This window comes from Gymnodraco acuticeps, unplaced genomic scaffold, assembly GCF_902827175.1.
Source record: "Gymnodraco acuticeps unplaced genomic scaffold, fGymAcu1.1, whole genome shotgun sequence".
Classification (NCBI taxonomy): domain Eukaryota; kingdom Metazoa; phylum Chordata; class Actinopteri; order Perciformes; family Bathydraconidae; genus Gymnodraco; species Gymnodraco acuticeps.
The window spans coordinates 787484-815290 of record NW_022992287.1 but is presented as its reverse complement, the minus strand read 5'-3'; the positions used below and the strand labels follow the sequence as shown (position 1 = coordinate 815290).

At 40.6% G+C, this 27807-nt stretch overlaps 3 protein-coding genes across 6 annotated transcripts in view; all 3 read right to left on the bottom strand.

Moving 5' to 3' along the window:
- Positions 1 to 935: 935 nt before the first annotated feature.
- Positions 936 to 3390, bottom strand: LOC117540811 (fucolectin-like). The gene is made up of 5 exons (XM_034207675.1): positions 3337 to 3390; positions 3114 to 3151; positions 2657 to 2948; positions 2394 to 2539; positions 936 to 1676 (listed from the first exon to the last, which is right to left on the bottom strand). The coding sequence occupies exons 2-5, from the start codon at positions 3145 to 3147 to the stop codon at positions 1330 to 1332; spliced, it is 819 nt and encodes a 272-aa protein (XP_034063566.1). The 5' UTR covers positions 3148 to 3151; positions 3337 to 3390; the 3' UTR covers positions 936 to 1329.
- Positions 3391 to 3900: 510 nt separating this feature from the next.
- Positions 3901 to 20073, bottom strand: LOC117540810 (zinc fingers and homeoboxes protein 1-like). 2 transcript variants are annotated; one of them, XM_034207673.1, is made up of 8 exons: positions 19667 to 20073; positions 18080 to 18412; positions 16275 to 16738; positions 15612 to 15818; positions 15058 to 15273; positions 14223 to 14387; positions 12807 to 14003; positions 3901 to 9050 (listed from the first exon to the last, which is right to left on the bottom strand). In XM_034207673.1, the coding sequence occupies exons 2-8, from the start codon at positions 18291 to 18293 to the stop codon at positions 8772 to 8774; spliced, it is 2742 nt and encodes a 913-aa protein (XP_034063564.1). In that variant the 5' UTR covers positions 18294 to 18412; positions 19667 to 20073; the 3' UTR covers positions 3901 to 8771. The 2 variants fall into 2 exon arrangements, with proteins under 2 accessions (XP_034063564.1, XP_034063565.1); XM_034207674.1 differs by lacking the exon at positions 14223 to 14387.
- Positions 20074 to 20594: 521 nt separating this feature from the next.
- LOC117540804 (ATPase family AAA domain-containing protein 2-like) overlaps positions 20595 to 27807 on the bottom strand; it is a 28142-nt gene continuing 20929 nt past the window's right edge. For all 3 annotated transcript variants that reach the window (XM_034207658.1, XM_034207660.1, XM_034207659.1), the window contains 9 exons: positions 27390 to 27525; positions 26432 to 26628; positions 26147 to 26306; positions 25898 to 26020; positions 25488 to 25661; positions 24554 to 25258; positions 24243 to 24376; positions 23869 to 23997; positions 20595 to 21105 (listed from right to left, as the gene is read on the bottom strand). In XM_034207658.1, coding sequence (XP_034063549.1) covers positions 21073 to 21105; positions 23869 to 23997; positions 24243 to 24376; positions 24554 to 25258; positions 25488 to 25661; positions 25898 to 26020; positions 26147 to 26306; positions 26432 to 26628; positions 27390 to 27525 — 1791 coding nt within the window. In that variant the 3' untranslated portion in view covers positions 20595 to 21072. The remainder of the gene's footprint in view (positions 21106 to 23868; positions 23998 to 24242; positions 24377 to 24553; positions 25259 to 25487; positions 25662 to 25897; positions 26021 to 26146; positions 26307 to 26431; positions 26629 to 27389; positions 27526 to 27807) is intronic.

Sequence of the window (27807 nt, the reverse complement as noted above, 5' to 3'; positions counted from 1 at the left end):
CATTCATGGCATAGTTTCTTAAAGTTCAAGACTGAGATTTAAAAAAAACTACCTCTAGGGCAGTGGTTCTCAAACCTTTTTCAATAATGTACCCCCTTTGAAACAAAAATTCAGCCAAGTACCCCCTGATCAGTGCAAAAACAATTTGTCAGGGGGACAAAAGCTCATATAAAGAGGTACAGTACAGTGCTGCACCATCAGTGTCTGATTTATTAAAAAAACAACCTTGTTTTCCTTACTGAGAAACACAGTCATTGTCTGCCTGCTTATCAAAGGACATCTAAAGCAACCACTGTTCTACCCTGGAACCGAGGGGAACTCTGAAAGTATACCCCATTGGCTACAAATCAATATGATTGGTTGATCAAACTGTCAGTCCAAACGTACGCTCTCATTCAGTGCAAGGGCCAGGGCATTCGATCAAGGATGTAGAATACCTTGGTTGAAGGATGTTCTATCCAGAGACCCAGAAAAAGATCTGATTGGTTGCTTTCTTTTCTAACACAAAACCACTGAAATGCGTAGTGCATGGTCCAAGAAGGACAAACAAATGAACGTAACACTGTAATATTACAGATCAACAACACAGATACGATTCTCATTTATTCATTTTATATACATTTTATTAAATTGTATTTATATAATTAAATCGATTTTGTTTTGTTTTATCTGAGTGTTTCAGGGTATTCTCTGAATACCCTGAAGGCCCTGACGGTTCACCACTGATACGGTGTACATTTTATTCAATCTAAAAATAAATACTGATGGCTGCATATAGAAAAGTTGTAACTTACTAAAGTTATACCAAAGATTTGTGGCCACATAACAATTATTTAATGAGAAAATACAAAATCCTTTTAATTTAAGAGACGACTGAAACATGTCTGCATTTGTATATTTATTAATATCAACATTAATCAAGAAAATATGGACAGACCATTCAAATGAAGCCAGAATCCATTTCAATAATATGATTTAAAATATATATATTATTTAATCACTATATTAAAGTATCATAAATTACAAATGAAGGATACATTGAAAACACTTTGAACACATTTTACAAAGTCACTGCATATCTGGCCTAAAATACATAGTGACACAAATTAAATCAACTGTTGCCATTTAAACCAATTTAAAGTATAAATGATCAGTGGAAATACCCTCCGCTTTGTTCCATCACTTTTATATGGGATGCTGCTGCACTGAGCCTGAACCGTAACATAGCCTACCTATTGGAGGAGAATCTGTTGGAACACAATATTGCCACTACTAAACCTAATCCAAATTAAAATAAGACCAGAGAAGAGACAACAACAATGATTTCTCTCACTTTGCACAGATGAAATTAAGCTGCTGATCAGCGTTCTTTTTGTGCCAATGATGCTCCCAATTTTTTTCCATGGCAGCACTCACGTCACAGACGTCTGTCCCACTTTCTGGGGCCCAGTATTCAAATGTTAAGCAGTGATCATTAACCCAGAACCAGAAATCAAGGATGCAGATGTGGCCGAGGCCCAGCCACACAAAGTCAGTGGTGGCCTTCATGGCCTCCAACCCAACCAGGGTCTGGGTGTTTGCGTCAAGGATGGAAGCCAGGTCCATGTTCTGGGCCCTGCAGTGAGACAGAGCTTCTTCCCAAGTCTTATTCTCTTGGATCAGCACAAAGGGTGATTCTAGAAAAACAAACACATAAGCTTAATATTTTTAAAGTGAATAAAAACCAAATATGTGAATAAGCAGTTTTGGTGGTAAGGGCAAACACACAATAGTTTGTGTTTAGTTATCTCCCACAGTAATGACAGTAAATAATAGGACAAAAATGACAAATGATTTTAAATCTTCTGTGGTAATAATTAGGGCTGGGCGGTGTGACAACAAACTCATTTCAAGTTTTTTTCTCCAAATTATAACGGCATCACGGTATTTATTTATTTTTCAATGATTTGACATTTGTTTACATTTATATGTTTTTCCTATCATAGAACAAATGCTTCTTCAAGCGACGCCTGACTCGACTTTACACATTTGTTGAAGCCCATCATATTTTCATACATTCTTCGTACTCCGATAACTATTTTCTGTTGAGGTGGTGGAGTAAATTACTTGTGTTAAATAAATGCAATAAATGTTGAATTGGTCCAGGTCAGATTTTTTTTATCTGAAAAACCTCCAAACGACAGACACAAAAAAGTTGTTCTTGTGTGTCATATGTATCTCCATCTCCAGTCTCATTTTCTTCAGTGTCCAACTTTACATTCAGCTTCGCATGTTATGTTACTGCTACTACACTTGGCACTGTACCCCAGCATGCATTTCAGCGGTGCGGCAGTGAAAGGAGTGCCAGGGCACACTTTTATGCTAATTATTAAATTATTATATATATTTTGTACCTTCTTTTGTGCCATTGATCTTCACTTCGCACAGAACTAAAGGCTCCTCTTTTGGGTAGATCACAGTGATGTAGCGTCCAGACACATTTCCATTACCTTTAAAGGTATTCCAAATGTCTGTGGCGAAGTTTTCAATTGTTTCAAACCTTGAAGAGAGAAAAAAAGATGAACACAAAGTAAGATGGAGACACATTTTCTCTGACGTCTTGAAGCCTGAAATGGGAATTAAAGTAAATCAAAGTAACATGAACTTAGGCTATTACTTGAGGTCGGCAGTTCTGTTGAGCTCAGGAGAGTACCCGATGTAGATCTCACAACCGTTTATAACACTATGAACAGACGCTTTGTTGAAGATTTCGATACTACTAATTCTGTAGACACCCATCAGATCAATTCTCCACCAGCTGTTCATCTGTTGCTTGGTGTTAGTACATATCTTTACATCCCCATCAATAGCTCTGTCAGAAGTGTATTTCAATGTATTGTCGTCTTCATAGATTGAAGACTGGCTTGTTTCGGTCCCATTCAGTTGTATACTTTCTGTGTTGAAGGGAGCTGTAGGTGAAAACAGAATTATTATATACAAATAAATTCCAAACACTGGCCCTTACATATTTAGCAAAGATATACATCTATCCTTTTTGTAATTACTAGGCTATATCAGAGCAGTAATCACATATCATTTTAGTTAAGTTAATGTGCATTAAGTGAGCTACTTACCAATCAGAGAGAAGAACAACAGGCTCCACAGCATTTTTCTTGTGGAGAAGAAAGTATAGCCACTTCAGTTTATCGTCTATACAGTGACCACAGATATATACATTCAGAAATAAAGCTTACATTTCCTTTAAATTGCACAAGCTATATCTAGAGGGAGACATTTTGTAATGACTCAAATTGCAAACATATAGGATCAAATGTAAGTTGGACCAACCTTTCTTACCTTGTTGGGCTTGTTCTCTCTCCACAATTTACAGCTGTACTAATCTCCTTCCCTACTGAACATATACTGAACAAAAGCAACATTGCTCAGCTGTTATGTCCATAGTCAAATCACCTACAGACTTATTTTAATATCTGTGAACATGACTGCTGTGTTCTCTCTGCTCTACCAACAACGGAAGAGTGTTACAACATGCAAATATCCCTGCATCTCCTTCATATTAGCGAACAGGATGTTTTTTAGCTGTTTGGGCCTGCGTACGTTTGTTTAGGTATCCTACTGAATACATTTAATCATCTGTTACATTAAAAAAAGGGACATTTAGTTCTTATTTCACATTTACTCAAAGCAAAATAATGTTGCTCACAAAGCTCATAATATTAAAATCTAAATGTATTGGGGTTTGTCTTTAAAGAAGTAGAACATATTGTTTTTCATTTAGCTGGAAATCCGGACAAAGCCTCAATTAAAGCAGGGACTTAACATAGCACAAACTGCTGCCTTTACAGCTGGTCGCTGCGAGCTGATGGTCGCAGGGTTCACAGAAAGGAATGGTTGTCTTTCTAAAGCAGAGGTGACACCCAAAGATACAGTTTTTAATCAAAGTTTATGACGGATACTCAGGGTTTAACACCGTGTTGAAATGCAGTTCAGGCAGAGTAGGAATAACTTAATGTAGATGGAAATATCAGTACCATAGACACAGAATAACACACATTTAAACTGTAGAGTTGTTTTAGGTCAGCAACAGCGACATTTCTGCATTCATGGCATAGGTTTTTTAAGTTGAAAACTATGATCATAGCTAATGTTTTTTTTTAAAAACCTACCTCTCTAGGGGACCAAATGTTTGTTAAAGGAGTGACATCTTTAAATAAGGGGTGATTAAATGAACATTAACACATTTATTTGGAGTATAGTTTGATCATTGTATTATATCTGTGTCTACGGACTGTAACCTAATACAGAAGCTGAGAGATCTCTGTCATGATTCGGTAAAACGGGTCCAGAAGTAAACAAGTTGTATTGAGACAAAAATAAAAAGCAATTGAAGCAATACTTTTTGGGTAAAAACTATCAACAGATAATCAGATCTGAAAAACCAGAAGGCCAAAGTTCCACTGTAAATGTCAATGCTGTAAAAACATTTGAATCTCTGATTTCTGTAAGAAACATTCAAGCGACTACCTGTCTAAATACAGACAACGAGTGAGGAGTATAGCAGGAGTAAAGGACACAGATATGACATATGCACAACAGGACATCAGGTAAACTACGCAGATCACAATGTTAGCTCTACTGCACAAAGTTAACTGCAATACATGTTAGAAATAAAATCAAAACTCAGGGAGCAGACTTGGCACCTCATCATCCAGGAACAACTATTTGAGAACATGATTAATATTGAAAACAGATGTATCAGACAGGCTGGTTGTGTTACTACCTTCTGTCTAAAAGCCGGCCAGGAAACCATTAAAGGGGCACTCCACGATTTAGTACCTCGAATACAGAAAGTTGGGAAGACATGTTTTTTTTTAAATACCAAAAACACTAGACAAAAATCAAGCTGAAAGCAACAGATTGGTGTATTTTTATGACCCTCTATATATCAACTTTTTCAAACCTACAATTTCAAGTGCGAGTTCACTGCTATACCATTGGAAAATCTGAATCCCCCTAAAGACATCACTGTGACATGAGTTTTTTCACCAAAGACCATAATACCAAATTATTTTTCTTATTTAACAAACTTCTGTTGCGATTTGTTAATAAAGCTTTTAATGTCTGTCATCATTCTTTATGACGTTATTGCCTCGTTTGTGTGTGGCAGGAGTGTTTTAATGGCAGGGAAAACAATTTAAAAGGTTAAACGCCAACAAACATGTATTGACATAATTATTTTACAAATAAACATCTGTGGTGAATTTAGAAAACTATTACATTTATATCTTTCCCCCCCCAAAAAAATGATTCAACTGTCTTAAAAATGTTTCGATCACGAGTTGGAAACATTCCTTTGCAACCAATAGTTTCATGCCAACAGTAATAGTGTGGACTGATCTTTATCTGCGAATCTGTAATATAACTTTCCAAAACAGCTCCAAGTTCCTCATATTCGGACACATAATTAACATGTAGAAACGTTTTTTTAGACTATTCCTTTAACTAATTGCATGTCTTTTCTCTTGAGTTTTAACTTTATATTATTGGCAACATAAGAACCTCAAAAAGCAACTCGGGGAAACACTGGCTGAACTCTAAAACTGACTCTATTTAAAAAACACTACTCTATTGTCTATCCACTGCTGTCTGGAAAGAGTAAAGACACAGTATTCATAGATAGAAACATATAAAACCATTTAAAACAGAGCGACTATAGTAAAGACAAAGCACACTGTGGGCTGGATACCGGGGGCAGGATTAAGCCTAACCCGGATTTAAACAAGACAGCCAGTTTGTAACATGTGTACAAATTAGCATGTGAAATACCAGAACTCTATAGAAAGGGCAGAAAATGGCTGCCGTGCAATGACTGCAATTTTGGTGATAACATAGTTCTGAGCTAAGGACTGAAATGAGTCCATGAGTTGGGAAATAAACAAAAACAAGAAACAGGTCCATAAATGAAAAGTGACTGGTATTTTTAGAAGGTAAACAAAAAAGTATCGCAGATTAGGCTTGTACTGTGCCAAGTATACCAACCCAAAACACTGTATGTACAAAATGAGCAGTTGTCTTGGTTATTGCATGCATTATTAGACAAAAGCTATACCTTGATATTTTGAATTTCCTTTTGTTCAAGGGCACTTGTCACATTACAACAAAATGCTTTGAGGATTCAACTCTCCTTCACTCGCCATTAAATTAAAAAAAAGTAGCTTGCGGCTAGCAGACTAAACTGCTTCAAAAATTAATCATTTAATTGTAGTGTAATAGTGCCTGGTGGGGAAAAAAACAATTCAATTGCCAAGGTATCCGTTTAAGTACTTACAACAAAAGTTTCAAATTTCAACTTCAGTTTTTTAGGCATCTTTTAGCAGAAAGCAGAGCTCGGTCATGCATCACAGCTTAGTTTGAACAAGCATTCTTTAGGAATCACCCAACAGTATGTGATTTCCAAAGCATTCACAAATCCTCATCTTCGGTCGAGAGTTGGGGAAGTTCTGTTCAAACAAGCGTACGAGCCATGTAGGCACATATAGGTTTATCTGCAAAGGTGAATCAGTCTCTCCTCTTTTGTGAAGAACTCAGGTTGACTGTTAATGTCCTGTCATGTCATACGGTTAAGCGTGTGAGAAGAGTTTGAAAGAGGAGCATTATTTGGTTGACTTTCCCGCCGCAAAGGCAATGCTGTGCTGTTTCTTCAGGCGTTACAACAATTCCTTCCACAAAAAAAAGTGAATTTTCCAAGAATGTCTGTTTTCTGAACAGTTTCAGTCTTTTGAAGAGTTGTCCCTAAGGCTCTGTCTGCCTTTCTTATAGACATTTAATGCGGAGAGAGTAAACAGGACACCAAAATCACAGAAGCATGTCTTGGGAAGTGCACATCAGGAGTATAGGCATTCATTTCACAAACGAGGAATAGAGGAGAGGGGTTAAGAATCAGAGGGAGAGATGGGAGGGAATCCCCATGTTTTAAAGCAACAATACATACATGACGACACATATAACACGTGTTCATTTGCAGAAGGAGAAAGGCTAAAAGAAAATCAGGCTCAAATTGTGCAATTTAGCAAAAGAAAGCAATGGATGATTGCTCAACTAGTTTTTGAGCCATATAAACATCCAAACATTTAACACATATCATTAAAAACATGGATAAATTAATACCCCTACTGAAAACACACGAGGATTAAGAAAAGAAGGCAAAATACTGGTTTAGATTTTAGTCATACAAAACAGATTTGGTCTCTCAGAGCCATTTTATGGTTTAATAAGAGATAAGGTGCCAAATAAAGATTCAGTCCACTATATACACAAGTGGACAAAGTGCATTTTTCTTTGAAAGTTTAGTTTAGGTGCTTCACGTTTGTCTCTTGAATGCAGACTAGGGTCAATTCAATATTTGAAATACTGTTTAACAGTTTTTCGTAAAAGTCAAGGTCAAGACCCAAAAATTATTCACTGACCTTGTTTTTTATATGAGCAGAAACGCCCAGACCTAAAAACATTGTGTGGTGGCAACTTGTGGTTTAACATTTGCATGGGTTAAACTCTGCAATGCATCCCCCACATCTTAAAAATGTAGTACATCCATTCAACCCATCCCAAACCCATAGGCAAGGGAAAACACTGCGGCGAAATAATTCAATTATCATTTCAGTGGACTGCCTCAGATCATTCAGTTCACACTTGGTGCCTCAGACTGTAAACTGTAGCTCACTGCTCAGAAGAACACACATTCAACGCTGAGACCACAGCCTCATACTGTCAGAATCCCCCTTTAAAAAGGTCATAATAGCACAGGAAGTGTTCTATAAAAAGGTGACATTTGTTTTAAAGCATTATTAACAGTACATACTAAACACATACATTTTGTCCATCAGATTTCTATGTGTTCTGTTCAAAATCTATAACACTAATGAAAAAAGAAGCTGCTATAAAGGGAAGACTTGGGTAGACACCCTGTGTTTAAAAGCACCGTGGCATTGGCATTCATTCAGCAGTACGGTAATTTGTGTCTTATCGTTTCTGACTTTCAGTGTCATCATCAATCCATGTCGGCTCCAACAACCTGCTGAATCATATCCGGCCCTTGCATTAGACTACACAGGTGCTAGGAAAAAAGGTGCCGTTAGAAGTAAAATCAACCGGTTCCACAAATAGACGTATGCTAGTTTCATTGGGGACATTGCTTAGCAGTGACATCTAGCTGTGATACGCTTTAAAGCACTTTTGTAAACACACAAATGATTCTGGGACATTCATATATCAGTAGATTTAAGTTAGAATTTAGGCCACAGCAGCCTAATTTAGTACATTTATCTCCATTTAAGCAGTCAATCATTTAACGAGGGGCAACATTTAAATCCCTCATTTACAACAGTATTCATGATTGCAATGTAAAGATGTGTCTGTATATCCTTTTTTTGATTTCATTTTAAGCTTGAAGATTGCACTTCATTGTATTCCTTTTGACAACATATTGCTTTATAGGCTTCATCAGAGTTTGGTGCACCAGGGTTTGTTAAAACTCCTTATTTACCAAGATTCTTAAAATGTTACACATCACTTACAATAGGTAAGATTCAGGGGGAGAGCTAAAGCTAATATTCCACCTGTTAGTCTGATGTAGACATGATGTCAGAAGTAATTTGAGAATACAGTGAATTCATGCTGCAGATGAGTACAAATGCCAATCAGTGGCAGAAAGACTTTAGCTGAGTGTTCTTCCAGCATTAGCCGCTATTTCTCTCGGGACATTCTGGGATGTTTCAGTCTTCAGAGACTGACAAAGACTTCCTGACGCTGCGGGACGGCTCCCAGACCTCGCTGTCGTCCGTATCGTCCCCGTCATCCTCCTCATCTCCTTCGTCCTGATCCTCATCTCCCCCCCCTGTGCCGGCTGGCTCCTCGCCGGCTGTTGACGCCTCCCCCTGCACCCCCACCTCCTCTCTGGCTGCGTCTCCTCCGGTGCTCCCTGCAGCCACCTCCAGGAAGGGATCCTCCCCCGTCTCCAAGCGCCGCTGAACCTCGGCGAACCACTCCCTCACCTTTTGAAGGAGAGAAAAGCATTAACTGGGTGAGGACAGCAGACTGTTACCACCTTTAAGGAAACAGAGATTAAGTCTTCTTGAAAAAGTGGATTTTGCATAATAGGTGACCTTTAAGACAACACTTATGCTGTGTTCACACCGGACGCTATGCGATGTTTGGGGGCGGCGCGATTACATGTAAAGTCAATGCAGAGATACGCTCCAACGGCGCGCATGAAGCGGTTGATGCGAATGCCGCGGCGCGATTGAGGCGATTGGAGGGGCCCGCGACAACCGCTCGAGTTCAATTTTTTCAACTCGAGAGTGAAATTCGCGTGACGTGATCTCGCGGTATCCAATCAGCGGTGAGGATCTCAGCCTGCCGCCACTGACATAGAACCACAAAACCAAAACATCAGCCGTTAGCTGTTAGCACTAGTGCTGTAGCGACGCGTCGACTTCAAAATATCGTCGACGACATATTTCCGCGTCGACGCGTCGCTACACACACGTGGGTCACCCAAAGCAACAAGCAGTTCGCAATCGCACTTCAAACACAATGGAGACTGAAACGGCTACCACCTCCTCCTCACAGGATTGCGCACGAAGCCCCCAAACGAAAACATCTCGCCCTAAATCTTCAAAAGCATGGGAATATTTTAAAGTTAGTCCAAAACGCAAAGATATTTATATATTTATATCTCACTGAGACTGCTGCATAGCCTAGCAGAAGCAGCAGCTAGCTGTGGTGGCTACCATTAGCAGCTAGCATTTGCTCTCCGATTTTTTACATAAAATGGAATTATGGATTATAAATTCAATCATTTTTTTATACATAGACGTTAAAAACCTATGGATTAACCGATTCAGCCGCGTTTTTTCTCATTTTAATGCCATTGAACACGTCTTTTGATCAGATTGACAGCTACGGTGGTGAGACGATCTCCCTAGAAGCTCTGTGAAGGTACGTGTTGTGATGACTGTATTTGCTTCCCCTGTCGCGAGTCCGGATCACTCAGTGATGATACTATATACCTACATAATCTGTGGAGTCTCAGCTTTAATCGGATATCTTGTATGTGCAGCTACGATAAGTAATAAGGGTACTTTTTATCTTGAGTTCTGTGCCAATGTCCGTTAGCATTTTTCGCTCAGGGGTCATTTAGATGCTTCTTATGAGACTTGTGTTTTGTTTTGGTAAACATGGTTTGTATCGTCAATTAGCTGAGATTATTTCCGTTAATCTGGTATAACACATTAATAGGTTCTTAAATATTAAGATCCCCTGAGACACAGTATCGTGAAAAAAATAATTTTACATTACGTTTTTTTTACATTACGTTTTTTATGAATTGAACAACAGAAAAATAATCGTTAGATTAGTCGACTAATCGATCAAATAATCGCCCGATTAATCGTTTTCAAAATAATCGTTTCCCCCCAGCACTAGTTAGCATTCAGAGCTCACAGCTCCTCATATCTGTTCAGAAACTGGACAAAAGTTAAACATGTACAAACCACAGACTGTCTGTGTCATGGTGAATACAGTCGCTGCTTTATTTATGTCTGTAGGCCGTTGTTATGAGTGTGGATGGAGCATATACAACGTTAGCTTAGCCTGGTCGATCCGATCTTCATTCAGAAAAGTCTGCAGACTTGTCAAGCATTAATTCATGGTTTCTACTAGCCGGTATCAGTATGTTGTTACGTCGGCATCATTTAGAATATGTACGTGTATTACAATTACATCACGGTAAAATATGTTCATTTTGTTGTAGTTGTAGCCCCCAAGCCAGCGCGTCTTGTTTGAATGATGCGAGTAAACACAGCTGACAGCCACGGTGAAAGTTGAGCGTTTAGAGCGATGCGATAAGAGCGATTAGAGCGAAGCGAATATTCGCATCGCGTCCGATTATGCTGCGTTCACACCGGACGCGATGCGATTTTTTGGGGCGGCACGATTACATGTAAAGTCAATGCAGAGACACGGACAGATGTGAATTCGCTTCGGCGGCGAGCATGAAGCGGTGGACGCAGCGCGAATCACGCGATTGAAGGGGGCCGCGAGTTCAATTTTTTCAACTTGAGCGTCAAATTCACGTGACGTGTTCTCGCGAAAGCCAATCACCGTTGGGATTCCCTCTGACATCCTGCTGTTGATCTGTTGTAAAGATGGAAGAGATGATCGTTGTGGCTGTGAATGGGTTCCCGGAGATTTACGATACAATGTCGTATATCTACCGGGACCGCAACAAATAGGAGCTGGCTTGGAGGAGTATAAGAACCCAGACATGACGGCGTTTGTTGCTACGTTTGTACAGTAGGACTTCCACAGAAGGTACAAAGCAGCAGTGGCGACTGGTCATTAGGGGCAGGTGGGGCACAGCCCCACCTAGTGTCAGCAGAAAGTATTTAAAATAATGATTACAACAAAATGCAAAAAATAAATTAAAAAATATATTAAATATATTTTAAGATCATGTTTAATCATCTGATTCGTCTGTACATTGCTGTTTTAGTCTGTGTTCTTCTAATTAGTGTCTACAGTGTGTGCCTATTGAGCTGTTTAGAGCCATGTGGGACAAAACCCGATCATGCCCCTCCCTCTCACTGTCTAAGTCAATGGTGACTGTTAAAACTACACTGCGCATGCTCAGAATATTTTCCTATTTAATGTGTGTGGCAAAAAAATAATGACCATAGGGGCATTAAGCTGCCATCCCCACCATACGTCATCTCACATCATTCAGAGCTGATTGGCTGTGTGCCGCGAAAAGTGTGGTGTGTGAAGAGGAGACGAGAGAGCTGCAGTGACGCATCCTAAAACCCGGAAGTAAGCTACGCATGGCTTCCCTCGACAAAAAAGCAATGAGATTTCTCCATAGGATTTTAGAAAATAGCTCCAAATAAGGTCTGTGGGAAACAAACCTGTTAGATAAATGCACGTTTTGTTCAGCCGGATAATATCCACATGTCTACCCTACTTTTATAATTTTCGAATCATAAATCTATTGATTAGATTAGATTTTTGATAGACTTTTGAAACTACAAGAACATAAGGAGGACTTTTACAAAAAAGTAATAGAGATTTTTGTCCAGAAGGATAGGCAAATGGACTTCATCTTCAAGTCAAGGTAAGACTGCAATTGTATTGAAAATGGGATCTTACTAAGAGAGAACAATTCAATATTTAAATGATAAAATTACATTTTTTGGGTATCCTTCTGTTGAACTGTCTGTTTAAAATTAATTGAAGCATCAGACAAAAAAAGCTTTTGAAAATAATATTATATTTTGATTTAGGTCAAAATATAATATTTGTAAACCTGAAGAGTCAGTGCCAGTGCATCACCAGCCATGAACCTCACTGCAGAAGTTTATAGACATCTAAGTTTTTTGTGCCCCACCACTTTTGTACATATAAAAACGCCACTGCAAAGCAGCAATAGTTGTTATATCCTCCATAGTCAAGGACAGAAATAACCAAACCGATCTTGCATGGAAGTGTAAACAACCTCAACTGTCCGTCAACAGCGCGCCAACGGCATGTCTGTTTTGAATGACGCGATAAAACAAACTGCAAGCCGCAGTGAAACTTGAGCGATTGGAGCGATGCGAATATTTGCATCGCGTCCGGTGTGAACGCAGCATTAGGCTTACCTTTTGACAGCTTATGCACAAAAATAACAGTTACAGTACATATATTTAAATGGTTAATTAAATATATTTAAATCTCCCATCAGGAAAAACACACGGACACTGAGACACACACACCTGTTCGTAGCTCATGTTGGTTTTGCCGACGAGCTCATCCAGATCTTGCTCATTGAGGAAGCGGTGCCTCATGTAGTACTCCTTCAGAATCTCCCGCCCACTCTTGACTTTCTTGGTGGGGAGACATCTGTCGACATCTGTACTGGAGGAGGCGGACCTTCTCGGCTGCTTCCTGGTTCTGGACCGCCCCCAACCACGGTTTCTGCCGCGTCTCTTCCGACCGGTGCCGCTTCCCATTTTATTGCTTCCTCCACCGTTCGGCCCTTCAGCGTTTCCACTTTGGTACTGGAAGAACCATTTCAGGTTGCTGTTCTTCCACGAGTATCGAGAGTCTCCGAACCAGCTGACGATGTAGGAGCGAGGGAGGCCGCTCTCCTCTGCCAGCTGCTCGTACTCCTCTGGGCTGGGCCACTGGGTCCGCACAAAGGCACTTTTCAGAATGTGGAGCTGCTCTGGAGTCTTTTTATTCTTATCTTTCATGTCTCTGTTGCTGCTGGTGGGCAGCTGCTTACTGCGGCCGCCGGGAGGAGTTTGACTACCTCTACGGGACGAGGAGGCAGAAGGAGAAGAAGAACTGGCTCCTGCTCCTCCAGCCTCCATCTTTCCTCCCTCTGAAGAAGACGGGGAGGAAGTGCTAACAGATGGTATTTTTCTTCTCTCTGTGAACCAGGCATCAATCTCCCTCCGGGTCAGTTTAGTCTCTGTCCTCAGGCGGCTCTGTTCATCATCTGATGGGGTGCTGCTTTTCTCAAAACTTTCCTCCAGCACCACCAGCTGCTCAGGAGTTTTCTCCTTAAATTTCTGTAGGGTAAAATCCGGGAATGGGTTCCAAGTTTTTGGCCGTGTCTCCTTCTCCTTCACAGGCGGAGTTCTCGGAGGGGGGGGGGATGTGGGGGTGGTCTCGTCGCTTGAGTCGATAACGATGGTGGTGCTGGCACTGCTACAGCTGCCACTCCCTCTGCCTCCATCATGGAAAACAATGACATTGCTGTTCTTGGAGTTGCGCTGGTTGTACCTGGTGTCGCTGAACCACTTCTTGATCTCTCCCTTTGTGAGATTGGTAAGCTTCATCAGTCGGGAAATTTCCGCATCTGTGACAAAGTGGTTCTTCAGGTAGCTGGCTTTCAGCTCGGCCAGCTGCTCTTTGGACTTCTTGGGACGCAAATTGAATGTGTCTGCACTGAGGGCCGAGTTCTCCTTAGAAAGGGAAGGGGAGATTTATAATTTTAGACAAGGGTTGCTACAGTGCCACACAGAGGTAGCAAATACCTAGTAGACTGCTATTGCTCTGTGCACCTTTTTTAAAGTTCAGACAATCATTACATACAACTGATTAAGACCCCTTGTTGTACATATCTTCCATTAACTCAGGTCATAAAATATAAACTTCGCAAACAAGACAACAGCTGTCCCCACCTGCGGAGAGAGAGAGGGAGGCTGGACAGTGGTAGCCCGTTTCAGCTCACTGTTTGTCAGGGTGGGCTGGCAGGAAACCCTGCTGGAGCTCTGGGACTGGCTGGGCAGCCCTGCCACCGTCAGAGTTATGGGACTGGTCACTGGAAGGTGCCCCCCTGGGCCCACCTACACAGAGTCACATGATAATGACACTAACACTTAAATAAAAGCCCTGAAATGATCTTGTGTCACTGCAAAAACATGCCCTCTCTTCTCAAGTATCCTTTTTAAGATATCAGTCAGAGCTAAGTATATACAGAGTATTGTTTCGATTAGCTACTGCAATATCATTGATTGTAATTGTAAATTAGAGAGACTTGTCAAAAAGCAGGAGCTATTTCTTACCAGTGAATCTAAAATATTTTATGACCTGGTATCAAAAAGTTTTCATTTACTTTTTAACCGTTTTATGATGCACATAATAGTGAATTGAGTGTAGAGTCAAATCAAAGTTGCTTCTTAACCCGGCATCGGTCACTTGGTTGGGTCTGAGAAATAGTGTTAAAATATTTTTTAACTAAAATGTCGACAGTTAGCTATTGTGGTTATATTAGGGTTGCTACACATTGTCCCACAATGCATTGCTGCCACCGAAAATCATATCCGGGGCGAGGAAAACTATTTTTTTACTTCGTTAAATAGTCAGCTAAACACAACAATAGGAGTTACTGATCTGTGAATGTCTATTAAACTCAAGCCCACATAATTCTCCCATTTAAATAATACATTCATTTAATGGAAATAAAATCTCTAGCCGCGTCCTGTTAGATATGGCGTCTTTTCTTTCCTTACCTACCTGTGTGAACACCAGGCCATGCTGGCCCACTATCTGGCAGGTCTGTAAGATGGACTGCAGGCCGTTGGTAGCTGCTGAGAGCTGGTGAGCAGGTATCACAGTGATGGTCTGCGGCACCGTGTGCACCGTGCCGTTAAACTGCTTCCTCCTGGCCTCCTCCACTTCCTCTGGGGTCCAGCTCACACCATGCTTCAGCCGCTGGGCTGAGAACCAAACCTGGGTGATATAAAATAATATTTATTAACTCCACCATATACAAAACAAGCAAAGGCTATATTTAGTATACTTTTAACTTAACATTCCATCAGACTATTAATTAAAGTCAAGGAGCTAGTTTTCACATTTTGTATGCAATTATAACTCTAATAGCTGATTATTTGCAGTTAACACTACAGTAGAACATTTTAAAGACATTCAAAATTGTATTTAAGACCTTGTTATGCTTAACAGTTTTAGACAATTGAATATAAGACTTTTAACAGACTTGCAATACCAAATAATAACAGGAAAAGCAGGTCAAAACAACACCAAAACAATAGCTAACTTTCACCTACCTTGATCTGCTCCTCAGTGAACTGTGTCTGCGCTGCCAGGCGGCTGATCTCGGCCATGGAGGGGTACGGAAACCTCTTGTACGTGCTGCCCAGCAGGGGGTTGGTGTCCATAGCTGCACTGTAGGAGGGGATGCTGCTGAGGGGGATGAGCAGCTGAGGCTGAGCTGCTGCTGCTGCACTCTGCTGGGCCTGGAAGGCAGAAAGCACCTGCAATAAAGGGAAAGAAAGGGACGGGGTATAAGAAAGGTCTGCAATGATACACCGCTCCAGCTCTGTTTGGTAAAGATGCTTTCCATAGTGTCTCTGAACAAGATAATGTAAATATATCAGATGCAGGGCTGCTGCTCTGTAGCTTGAGTAGAACCTCTCTGTTGAGGGTATTTGCCATTAGAGAGCAGGGCTTCACTCTTACATTTTAATGATGTCATGTGAATAATGTTTTTAAATGATCACTCTCTTATATTGCAGACCTACCACAATTACAATATCAGTCAATATAAGCGCAACTAGATTTTTCTTAAAAATTGTGCTGTCCTAATGAAGACATCGATTATCCAAAGTCTAGCTAAAGTTGTACGGTGTGCAAGCTTACACACTAAGGGGTAAATCTTACATCCATGCTGCTGCTATGAATTTGTATACCATTGTACAATCATGAATCACCTGTGCCAGGCCTGCAGGCAGGACTGCAGGGTTGAAAGCCGCTGATTTCCTCTGCTGCTCAGAGTACGGGCTGACCAGCAAGCCGCCCCCCCCGAGCTTCATGGAGTCGTGCAGCAGCATCTCCACAGGCGTCATCGGGCCCAGGGGGGCTTCGATGGGCTCCTGGTCTCCTGCCCTCACATCCCCCTCGCCCCCCCCGAAACCCTCCAACGCCTCCTCTGTACATTTCAGGGACACAGAGATCCTCTTGGGTTCAGATTTGCTTTTCATCCTCATGATGGGGGTCTTGCTGAGGGAAATGGCGGCGACCGTAGCGGGGTCTGCGCCTCCCTCCTCGGGTGTCTCGCACTGTTGTTCCTGTGCCTGCTGCTCGCTGCTGGGATCCTCAGGAGGGTCTGTAGCGCTGCGCTTCAGTGAGGGAGCGAGGGCTTCACTGTCTTCTACAGTAGAGACACTGGGCTCCTCTATAATAATAATAATATTAATACCACATTTATGGACGAAGTTTGTGTATATTTCAGGCCAAGAGTGTCATTAGGCCTTGTTTAAAGGTCACCTATTATACTATTTTTAGGCATAGGTAAAAAACATGTCAATAGGCACTTTCACACCGGAGTACTTTTCCCTTTTAGTTTCGATAGTTCCTGGGATTTAGCGTTCACACCAAAAAGAGAACTTAGTTCATGAGAACTTTTCCCCCCTTTTCAGTCCCTGCTAGAGAGCAGGTATTTTCCTGGGGAGAAAAAAGTTCCAATTTCTGATTGGCTGGGCGAATTGCAAACCAGAAACCTTAAAACTCTGAAAGGTTTTGTGAAGCCGCCATTGTATTTGCTGGAATTAGCATTAGCATTAGCCCAGCGCACCAACGGAGAGAGACTAACTTACGGCAACACAAAAGAAAACATGGGAGCGGTGGAGATGGCTTCAGTAGAATCTGCTGGCACTCCCAGCAGCTTCTACTGAAGCCAGTCCCCAACTTCGGGGACTTCGGGTGGCAGTATACGCCGTGAAGTTGTTTGCGGCCTGCCAGTAAACCCAAAGCAGAAGAAGAAGAAGTGACGTCAGCGGCTTCATTTGCGTAATCTTCCCTCAGGGAACTTATTCCGGTGTGAACGCGATCTGGTCTTTAGTTCCATTGGGGAACAAAGTGCTGGGAACTAAGTACGGTAAAGTACTTGGTGTGAAAGCGGCTTATGAAGTGTTTTGCTCAAAATACCAAACAGATCATCCATTCTAGCCATGCATCATACCCCTCTATTTCAGCCCTGTTAGAGAAGTGCTGATTCTGGGTCTTTAGCTTCTATAAAAAATGTAAATAAATGAGAGCTGAGACGAGAGCTCATGCAGGAGAATTTTACCCAGATAGCTAAAAGCTGCCGTGATTAAACGCCATATGATTTTCCAAACCACATCAAGGATTATTTCTGAAACAGTATGGAGCTCAAATGCTTCTTCTCTCACAGGTTTACCTGTCAAAGAAGAAGTGTATTATTAAAACCCACATAAGCAGTTACCCATTATTATTATTTGTACATGTATTTGTTTTTTAACTAAATTAATGCACATTTAAGTGCTGAAATGTTTGCCCAAAATATTGGTTATTGTTTGTTTCAGATGAATAATAGAGGTTTTAGATCACATGATGATATTAAATTATATTCATTTTGATATTATTTGTATTTAAAAAAAAAAAATAATCCACATCATGAATCTGCTGTAGGTTTCTTTATGATTTAAGAAAAATGTTGAAAGATATTGATGAATGAGGAATACTGTTTTCTACACATGGGAAATGGGATTCTTACCTGTAGTGGGAGGAGTGGGAACAACCACTACTGCCTGACTCAGCTCTTCTGCAGTCGGACCCTCCTCTGCTCCTTCTTTCCCCTTCTCCTCCTCCTTCTCCTCCTCTGTCTCTTCCTCCTCTGTCTCTTCCTCCGTTGCCCTTTCGGTTATCTCCTCCACCACATCAGAGGGCAGCACCATGCAAGGTGTGGACGATTTCCGGCGGCTCGACATCGTCAGACCAAACTCTGTTAACTTCTACTCAGGGTCACCAAGATCTTGGACAGAAGGGTTGAGGCTTACATGTCTTGGGGGGCTGGTTTCACATGCTAGAGTCTTTCAATTATGTATTTCTGGAGGAACAAACATAAGAAATAGCAAATGTCGAGAGATTTCTCACAAAAAGAGTAAATGTTATAAAAAATACATTTAAAATTTCAAATACATATTTTGTATTTATTTTATACATATTTGTATATATATATATATTATAATTATATTGTATTTTGTTTTCCTCGCGATTGTGGGAAACGGTATTTCGATCTCTTTGTCTGTAGCTACATACAAACTGAAAGATTGACAAAAAAGTTGAATTTGACTTGACCTGTTGGTCTCCTTCAAATCGTAAGTTATTTAAAGCAAAGCAGATTCAAAACTGTGAGGAGGAAGTCGTTTTTCTGTTTCCTATCAATATAAACTGAATACCTTAAGGATTTAGTGCAAATTAAGCAATTTGAAGCTCTCATTCATTATGTCAATATAATGGCCATTCTTTTTTTCAAACAATTTGTTCACAAAATAACCATTAGATATATCAGGAGTTAGTTACAACCCTAATTATAACCCTGATATATTAAGACTTCATCTTCAGGAAGGCATTCATTTGCAACTCTTTCATGATTGGCTAGTTTTGAACTAGTCAGTTTGTAATATCCCAATACAAAATGCTTCCACATTCCAAGACAGTAGTGGATTGTCACCAACACCTTCATTCATTCATGCCTTTTTCCACCAAATGATATTATACACTAATACAATATAATTATAAACTGTGTTGTAGTGTATCACAGGGTGAACCCACATCAAGTCAGCTTGTTGGTCATGCAACAGTACCAGGGCCCGAATTATATCACCAGAAAAAAATAAGCAATACAAGGATGTGATTTACATTTTCTTAACTACACATTTGCCAAACATTGCCAGGTTACTGTAAATAATTGATTTCGGTTTTCTTTTGTCTTGGCGATGTGATAAAGGTGTTGCAAAGGTGTAATTGCAATGTCAACTTCTAAGACCCCACAGCAGCAAAATGCCTGGGAGATGATGATTTATTTCTGGTGGTCTGCTGAATAGAATGCAGTGTTAACAATAACGCCAATACAATGCGCCACGCTGCACTGCCATCATTTGCATTAACAGTTAGCACAGTAATATCACTTTGGAGATGTGAGCTTGCTAATGCGTAATTATTAAAGTATTGTTATACATTAACATAAAAGGACATGTAATTTAGCTCTACATCATCTACCGTCCATACGAGGTGGGCCAACTAGCCGGTGTTAGCTCGGGCAGTCATTATTATTGATCACGTCTCGCGGTAAACTTACTGCAACTACTGAAATGTGCGCTGTGTTGATACCAGTCTACCGAGGCGAGGAGTGATTTCCTGGCTCTCCGCGGGTAACTTCTGTCCGGTGGTGTGTCTCCTTCCCCCGGCTAACCATTCAGCCCCAGCCTGGCTGGGACTACAGGAGCTAGCGTTAACGTTGTTGGGCTTGCGGGTCTCCGAACCCCAGCGGTGGGAGGCAGACCGGTCTAACGACTGCAGATGCTGGAAACACCGGACATCTCTCTCCTCGGCTGTCTATCTTGTGCCCGGGTTGCGCCTCGGTGAAAGTTATATCATCATAAACACGGCGGGGACACACTCTGAGCTTGGCCGTTGGTACTGTGTTAGTTTGGTGACCTAATACTCAGATATTTTTTAACGGCAGATTTTTTTAATGATCAAACGGCGTCATCATTCAATGTGATACGTCCTGACGTCATTCCTCGGCGACTCTCGCAGTTTACAATTTCGGAAACATGGCAAAATTGTACAATTGTACGCCTAGTATATACTATTTATGAGGTGAATGTAGCTTTGCGCTTTCCAGAAAAAATTATAATACGCAATTTAAAGCAGGACGGTTAACTCATTGGTTTCCCGACCCGGCTGTCCTCACATGACCCGTCAGGGCAGCACGACAAGCTACTTGAGGACACTGACATTGCCAAGCCTCTCAAAACAACCCAAAGACTTATTATATAGTAATGCCTCGGCAAAAACATTATGTACCAAACATTTAAAATGTTCTTGTAAAAAAACAAACATGTAAATATAAACTGAGGGAGATGAACAAAAGCAGAAGATACCTTTCCTTTACTAGGATGTAAATTAAACTAAACAACGTCTGTAAAAATGAAAGAGGATACACAGAAATACAGAAAAAACGTCAGGCAAGCATGTAGTGTATGCGCTGAAAAACACTGGGATTTATACACAAATAGACAACTTGTTTATTAGTCAGTAGTTAGTGAGATTTATTTTTACAATAGTCTGGAACAATTTAGTATTTTTGTTTAGCTTTTTTAACTTAAACAAATCCTACACTTCACATAATGCGAATAATTAGTATCTTTGGTTTGACCCTCCATTTATAAAATGGTAAAACTGTGTGGTCCCTGTGCACAAGACAACTCAAGAGTTGTTTCCAGAAAACAATCATATTGCCTTACACACCATAATGGCCAGGTGGATTAGGATTTGGGGACAATAAGTAAAAAGACAAACTACAACATCTGGAGAACACATTACATTAAATATTTTTAAAAAACGTAGTACCAGGCTAATGCACAAATATAAGTGCTTGTATAATTCTATGAAAATAGAACCTATGTATATTTACATAGCTAAGAGGGTGATGTGTGTGATAATTTTAAAAAAAGAGGTCATATTCTTCCTGTAGAGAAGTCAACAGAAGTCTGCAATCTCTCGTTCCAACTCCTGTTCAAAATGAGAAAGCAGGATTATAAACATATTAGAACCATTAAAAGTACGTAAGGCAAGAAAAATACATACATATTTGCATGATAAATTAGTGGTCAAATTTGTAAATGTGTTTGCACTAGTCTTAGATAGCCATTTAAAACATACAAAACTCAGGTATCAAAAGCCGCCTTTAACCCTTAAAGACCTAGACGGAATTTTCGCCTGCCTGACTCCTGTATTTATTTGTTTCTCCTAACCTGTTCTAACCTTTTCTAGCAGTCAGCATCAAGTGCCTTACCTCATTTGATTCAGGAGAACCTCTAGTTCAAGTCTGGTTAATTTAAAGTCCACATTTTACCTTAACTTTGTGTGATAATGGCTGAATTTACCAGCACCTTTCAAAAACGCCAGTACAAATGTTGTGTTTTTTTTTACTGTTTACTCCGCCAGGAACATAGGAATTTTCTTTTTTATTATTTACAAAGCTGCATTTAGATGTTTTAGGCTTTCAAATGAAATTTAATCTGCATATTATGTTCCCTGAGCAAGTTACAGCTATTTATTACAATATTACCCTAGGGTAATATGGAATAATTAAAACGAAATGTATTTCCATATTTAAATGACTGATCATGTTTCTTCTGTCAAGAAAAGGTTGAGAGAGATCTGTTAAACCATAACAGATGACATTGCAACAAAAATGACTTGTTTCAGAGAAATATATTATCATTTGAACATTTAAATACAAACACAAACAGTGAAACAAATTCAAAGTGCAAATTATCTTGAAACTATAAACAAAGTATTAGGAATATATAGAAAGTGCAAATGTACAAAGAGCAAATGATCTTCAAACTATAAACAAAATATTAGAAAAATATATAAAGAGCAAAGGAAATGTATCCACATTCATCATGGTCTGGGTCGCTCAGATGTACAGCTCTGCTGATTGCCATGAACCTGTCTCTTGTCATGACAGAAGCAGGAAAGAGAACACTCAGGTGTGATCCCTTCCTCCAGTAGTCTCTTACTTTTGGCAGTTTTAGAAGTGCCATGAACATCATAAGGCCGACATACATGAGGAATTTTACCGGCTTTAGCTCTTCCCAAACAAACTTTTCCCCCTTAGCCTGCTCCTTTTCAGCATTTTTGTTTGTGTTCTTGCAGATGATATTTACAGCTTGGTTGTTAAAAAAATGTCTAAATATTTGTGCAGGACACAAAAAAACCTTGGACTCCAGGGGCTCTTTTCGGGCAAAAGTGTGGTAGTTGTTGGGCAGTATCTGGCACCTCGGGTCCGTTCCAAACAGCTCCTGGCTCTTCTGGGGTCAGAGATGTTTTGTTCCCTTTTCCTCTTCCTCTCCCTTTCACTGTCAGGGGGGCTGGCATTGGTTTGGCCTTTTTTCTGGCTGCTGCACCCTCCTGGCCACATTATTTTCCCTCTCGGTTTAAAGGAGGCCTACTGATGGGGACAGTGGCTTGTGCATCCTCTTTCTCATCCTCTGGACTAAAATAAAAGGGAGGAAAATATACAGATATAAATGTCTGAATTTATTTTATTTCCTTTATTGCTTTTATTTCTCCAGTGTCATCCTATCTATTTTCTAAACACAGTCTCAACTTTGATTTGATTCACACTTTATCCCTCTGCTAACATTACTAGTTGATGGAATCAGTAACTGAATTGTAATGCAATGAATATAATAACATTAGACCTTATAACAAACAACCAAAGAGGGCAAGCGGAATGAGGCAATAAATGAAAGGTATTGCTTGACGTTTTTTTACTGAAATAAATAGTAGCCTCTATTGATAGTGAATCTATCAATAGAGCTCAGGACTTCACTTTATGACACAATTACAGCAAATGGCCATCCATTATAAAAACTCTTAGGACTAATTATTTTCGGCGTTATACAGAAATAGCAACCGATAAATGCAACACAAACAATAAGATATAAGCAAAGTTACTCACTTTTTATCTTCGAAGGGATCAATCCCGTGATCATACTCCTCTTCATCACGCCAGCTGTCAGCTTCAGAATCTGAAGAATCCACCGCTGCATCGCTAAGCGGTCCGCCAGACAAAATAAATGCTATGGCTTCTTCCGTAGTGTAATGCCATTTTGACATGTTGGTTTGAATTTGTCTTGGGATGTGTGTGTGTGTGTATATGTATATGTATTTGTGTGTGTGTGTGTGTGGGTGTGTGACTGTATCTAGATATCTCGTGTTGTATTTATTTCTCTTACGCTGGCAAAATTACTCTTCTTTAGTATTACTCTCTCGTCTCTCTGTTTCTCTTTGTTTATCTCCCGCCGCCAAAAACATACACAGCAACCTATGTTGATTGGTCGAGAAGATGGTAGCATGGGCAGAGGTTTGCCTGGACCTTTACATTTTATCTGGATATAGGGGGGTGGGACTTAGTCTAAAACCTTTGCTGTTTGGCTCAGACGGAGGGGCCGCGTGGGTCTCCTTGACGAATCAAGGCTGTACAATGTGATGACGTTGCCCCGATCACGTCGGAGCCTCTGAATCCCGGAAATGGACATAGTGATACCAGCAAAAAGCCTAGAATAGCCGCTTTACCTCACTTTTTAAATCAGATGGATAGGATTAGCGGTTAAAAAGTTATTAAGCATTTTAGAACGCTACCTCTTTGAAGCCGCGGGCGGCTCGCTCGGTCTTTAAGGGTTAATGCACTTTCTTTGCTATGACAGACCAAAATCAGTGTCAGTATCACGGTATTCGTTATCAGTATGGTCCAAAACTAACCTGTATTAGTAACGTTTTGTTGTAGTCGCGTCTGTGTCTGTAGATGCTTTGGCAGAGCAGAGCATAGAGTTTCTCCAGCTTGTAGACCTCGTAGCTTTCAGTCTTGGTCACTACTCTCTCCAACAGCTCCTGAAGAAATGAGTGGACAAGGCAAAAGAAAAAGGGAATGAAATGCAGATTACATTTTAGTTGACAAATTTCATAAACTTCTATGGAAAAAAGGCAGAAGAGTACAGGATAAGGGAAAGTTAGCTTTATTTCATCATCTCTTTCTAAGGTTGCCTGTTAAGTCATGATGCAAAAAACCTGTCTGACCAGAAACTATAAAAAGACTGAAGACAAAAATATTCTGCCAGCCGCAATATCTCACACACCTTTAATCCGTCTCTGTCCACCACCAAAGGAGGAGTTTCCTGTTCAAGGATCTGCAGGGCTTCGTCCACATCGACTTTCTGCTGCTGCAGCACAGCGTTCTTAAGAGCCTGTGTTACAGGCCTTACGCTCCGTTCTAAAAAACATACAAACAATATAATAGATGGCAATCTGTTGACACAATCAAGCTAAAACACTGATCTTGCACTTACTATAGTCTCTAGAAACACTACACAAACTTCTGATAAGCATGTCTTTTAGTATATTCTTAAAGCCAAAGTTGAAGAGCTGAGCTTTAAGTGTAGTATCAAACCTTTGTCTGTGTCCTCCTCTCCTCTGTGAGCTGCAGAGACGTCTGTGGTTGAGGTATTTGCTGCTTCCACCTCCATTGGTTCAGCAGGGCTGTTCTGCTCTGCCTCCTCTACAGTAACTACCTTGTTACTGTCGTCTGTCTGTGTTACAGCTCGACATTTTTCAGTCCTTGTTTCGGTCAGCTCTTGGCCTTTAGTTTCAGCCCCCTCCTCTGTGTTGGATGGCCCCTGGGTATCTCCTTTTGTCACAGTGTGGCTGTCCTTGTTAGTGTTGACTGGAATGCTTTCACTGGTCTGATTTCCTCCCTTTAAGACTTTGATTTCCTCAGACTGTCCTGATTGATCTTTATCCACACTTTCTTTTTCAATCTGGTCGTCATCTTCTGGTTTCCCTGATCCACACAGGATAACCTTATCCTCAGCAGCCGGACTCTTCTCCTCTCGTCCCTGCTGACTGTCCTCCTCATTCTCAGTAGGCCCTAAACTGCCTGACTCTCCATCCACCATCATGGGATCCTCGTCTCTTTCAGTCCTTTTCTCACACTCAGCTGCTCCTCTCTTCTCAACCTCCTCCTCCTCATCGTCTCCATCTTCCTCCTCAGACTCTAAGTGTGCATCGTCTCTGGATGTGTGAGGAGAGCAGGACGATCTTTTCTTTGCTATGAAGCCGGAGGACCAGCGACTTTTCCGCCTTCTCTTCTTCTGGGCTGTGGAAACAATTTCAGGGGGGGGTAAAGATTTTTTGTGATAGTTCTTTGAATTAAATAATGTCTAAACTTTCTATAACACCCCACAACCCCCCCCCCCTTCTTGCTAGCAGAATACTCTTCTTTACGTCCTTTAGTTCTAAACCAGAGTACATTTTCCCTATAAATAACCCTAAACAATTTGTACATATTGAAATCTTCTGGGTGAGTTTTTTACAGTGATTTTTACCTGTATGTTTAGGGGTTGTAACAAAGGAGGCACTTGTATTGGGATAGGCAGCAGCTGTGGATTGAGCTGGTTCACTTTGGGGGGTCTTTTCAGTGGTTTTGGCCTCAGCAGGGGATTTGGACAGTTTGGGAAGAACGTTGTAGAAAGAGGGCGCAAACTGGACAGTGGTGCAACCTGTTGTAGTGAAAAAAGAAATAAGCACAATGTTTTTCTGTCCTTCTTCACTTTAGTGAATATAGACTTTAAATTGAGCAGAGTCAGTGTTAAGGTAACTAAAATGACCATACTGGTTAATATCTTTGAATCTGGACTCACACATGTCTGGGTAACCCAAGGGTGTAGAACAATGTTACATTTGCTTTCCTACTACATGTATGTATATGCACAAATATTCAAATAAACGCATTCACCTCTTGCGCTGCGCGATGCTTTGCTCTCTTCACAAATCTTTTCAAAATCTTCATCAAGTTCATCTTTGATGATAGCATGGACGCTGTCCTTCAGAGCGCATGCTCTGTGGCGGATCTGACGGTCTGGACAACACACACACAAGACTCAAATGAGCAAGAATGTAACATTTATGTTCAAACAGTTGCATTATAATAGTCTTTTATTTATTTTCTTGTGAGGATGTTTTTGCTGATGATTTCACTGTGTACCTGAGGGGTCTCTGTCTGGGTTATATTCGAGGGCATTCTGCCAGATGAGATCCACGTCATAGAGGAACTCCTTCACCGTCTCATACTGATGGCGGTCGATCTTAGAGAGAACTGTCGACAGGTCCATAGGCTGCTTGATAACCTCAGCGTAATCTGGCACCTGAAACACGACAACGAGGCTGCTGTGAGTACAACTGAGGGGAAAAGGGATCGGACTGAACACTGAATAGTAAGGCTTTATTAGGGAATATGGAATGAGATGAAAGATTATAATGGAACAGTCACCTCTTCTAAATCCACAGGCTTTGTAAAAGCCTTGAAGCGTTTGTCTTGGGACAGGCGGTTAGTTACATCACGCAGGAAGAGGCGGAGCTCCCTGAAGGTCCCTTCATCCTGCTCAGCCAATCGCTGAGTCTCCTCTTCTGTCAGCTGGCGTGGGGTAGGCGGAGGGGCGACAGGGAGCACCTCCAAAGCATTGAGCACTGAAGAAAGTGGAATGTTGACAGAGGAATACAAAGTGAAATCAACGAACACAATACTACATAAGGCACAACATTTATTTGACATAGACTTTTGGTGTGCCGACAGCCTTCCTGTCTTCTCTGTGTTTACCCTCACACAATCCTCCACCTGAGCCATTTGGGCAGGATATGTAAACAGTAACCAAAAATCCAAACTTTTTTATTGTCCATCCATGGAAGGTTTAATGAATATATTTTTCAGGCATTTTTCTAAACAATCAAATCAGTAAAACCAATTGCTGTAGTGTAGCGAATAGGTGTATGACATCATCATTAAAATACTGTGTAAAGTAAATGTTAAATACACAAAACCACACTGAAAACCCTGAATGATGCTTTTCTAGTCCTCAGCTTAGGGACTAAAACCTACTTTAACTACAGATCACATAAAGCTTAGAACCGGCCTTACAATCATAACAAAAAAACTGTACCCCTCTGCATTGCTTTAATGTGTGTTATTTTATTTAAGATTTAAATATAGTATGTTGTTTTTAAAGTGTACCATTTGTATTGAATATAAACAATTGTTTGTGTATTGATCTTGTGTTTTATATAAAATAGTGATTTTAAACATTATTTAGGCTTTAAATAAGCCCCATGGTTTTTTTTGTCTCTTCCTGCACTGTTTATCGTTTGTTTTCTGTTATGTTTGTGTATTTCTAAATTGTACAAAACCATTAAATAAATAAAAAATGAATAAAATAAACTTCTCTATTTCTCACCAGCTTTCTTTTTTGAGGCAGGGGCCTTGGCAGCCTGATTGAGGATTAGATCCTCAAAGAAGTTTCTTCTTTCTCTGCTGTTGGGGACCTGGACATGGAAAACCTCCCCGTACTCCATCCGGAACAACTCCTGCACCTGAGACAAGAAAATAAGGACCCAAGAGAAGACATGTGGATGAGTGTTGTCAGTGGTAGAGAATCTTCTATAGAGAGAAAATTAGATGCATTGACATCTTATTTTCCCTCAACAACTATCTCCTTTAATGTTGCGCCCTCATGTATCACCGCTCTAATGGCGCATTTCCATTACAGCACAGAGGGCAGTTTAAGCGTGCCGTGCCCGGTCCGTTTTTGGTTGCGTTTCCACTAGGCGTAGTTCCGGCTAGCGGGTACTTTTTCACAGTTTTTCTGGCTCTCC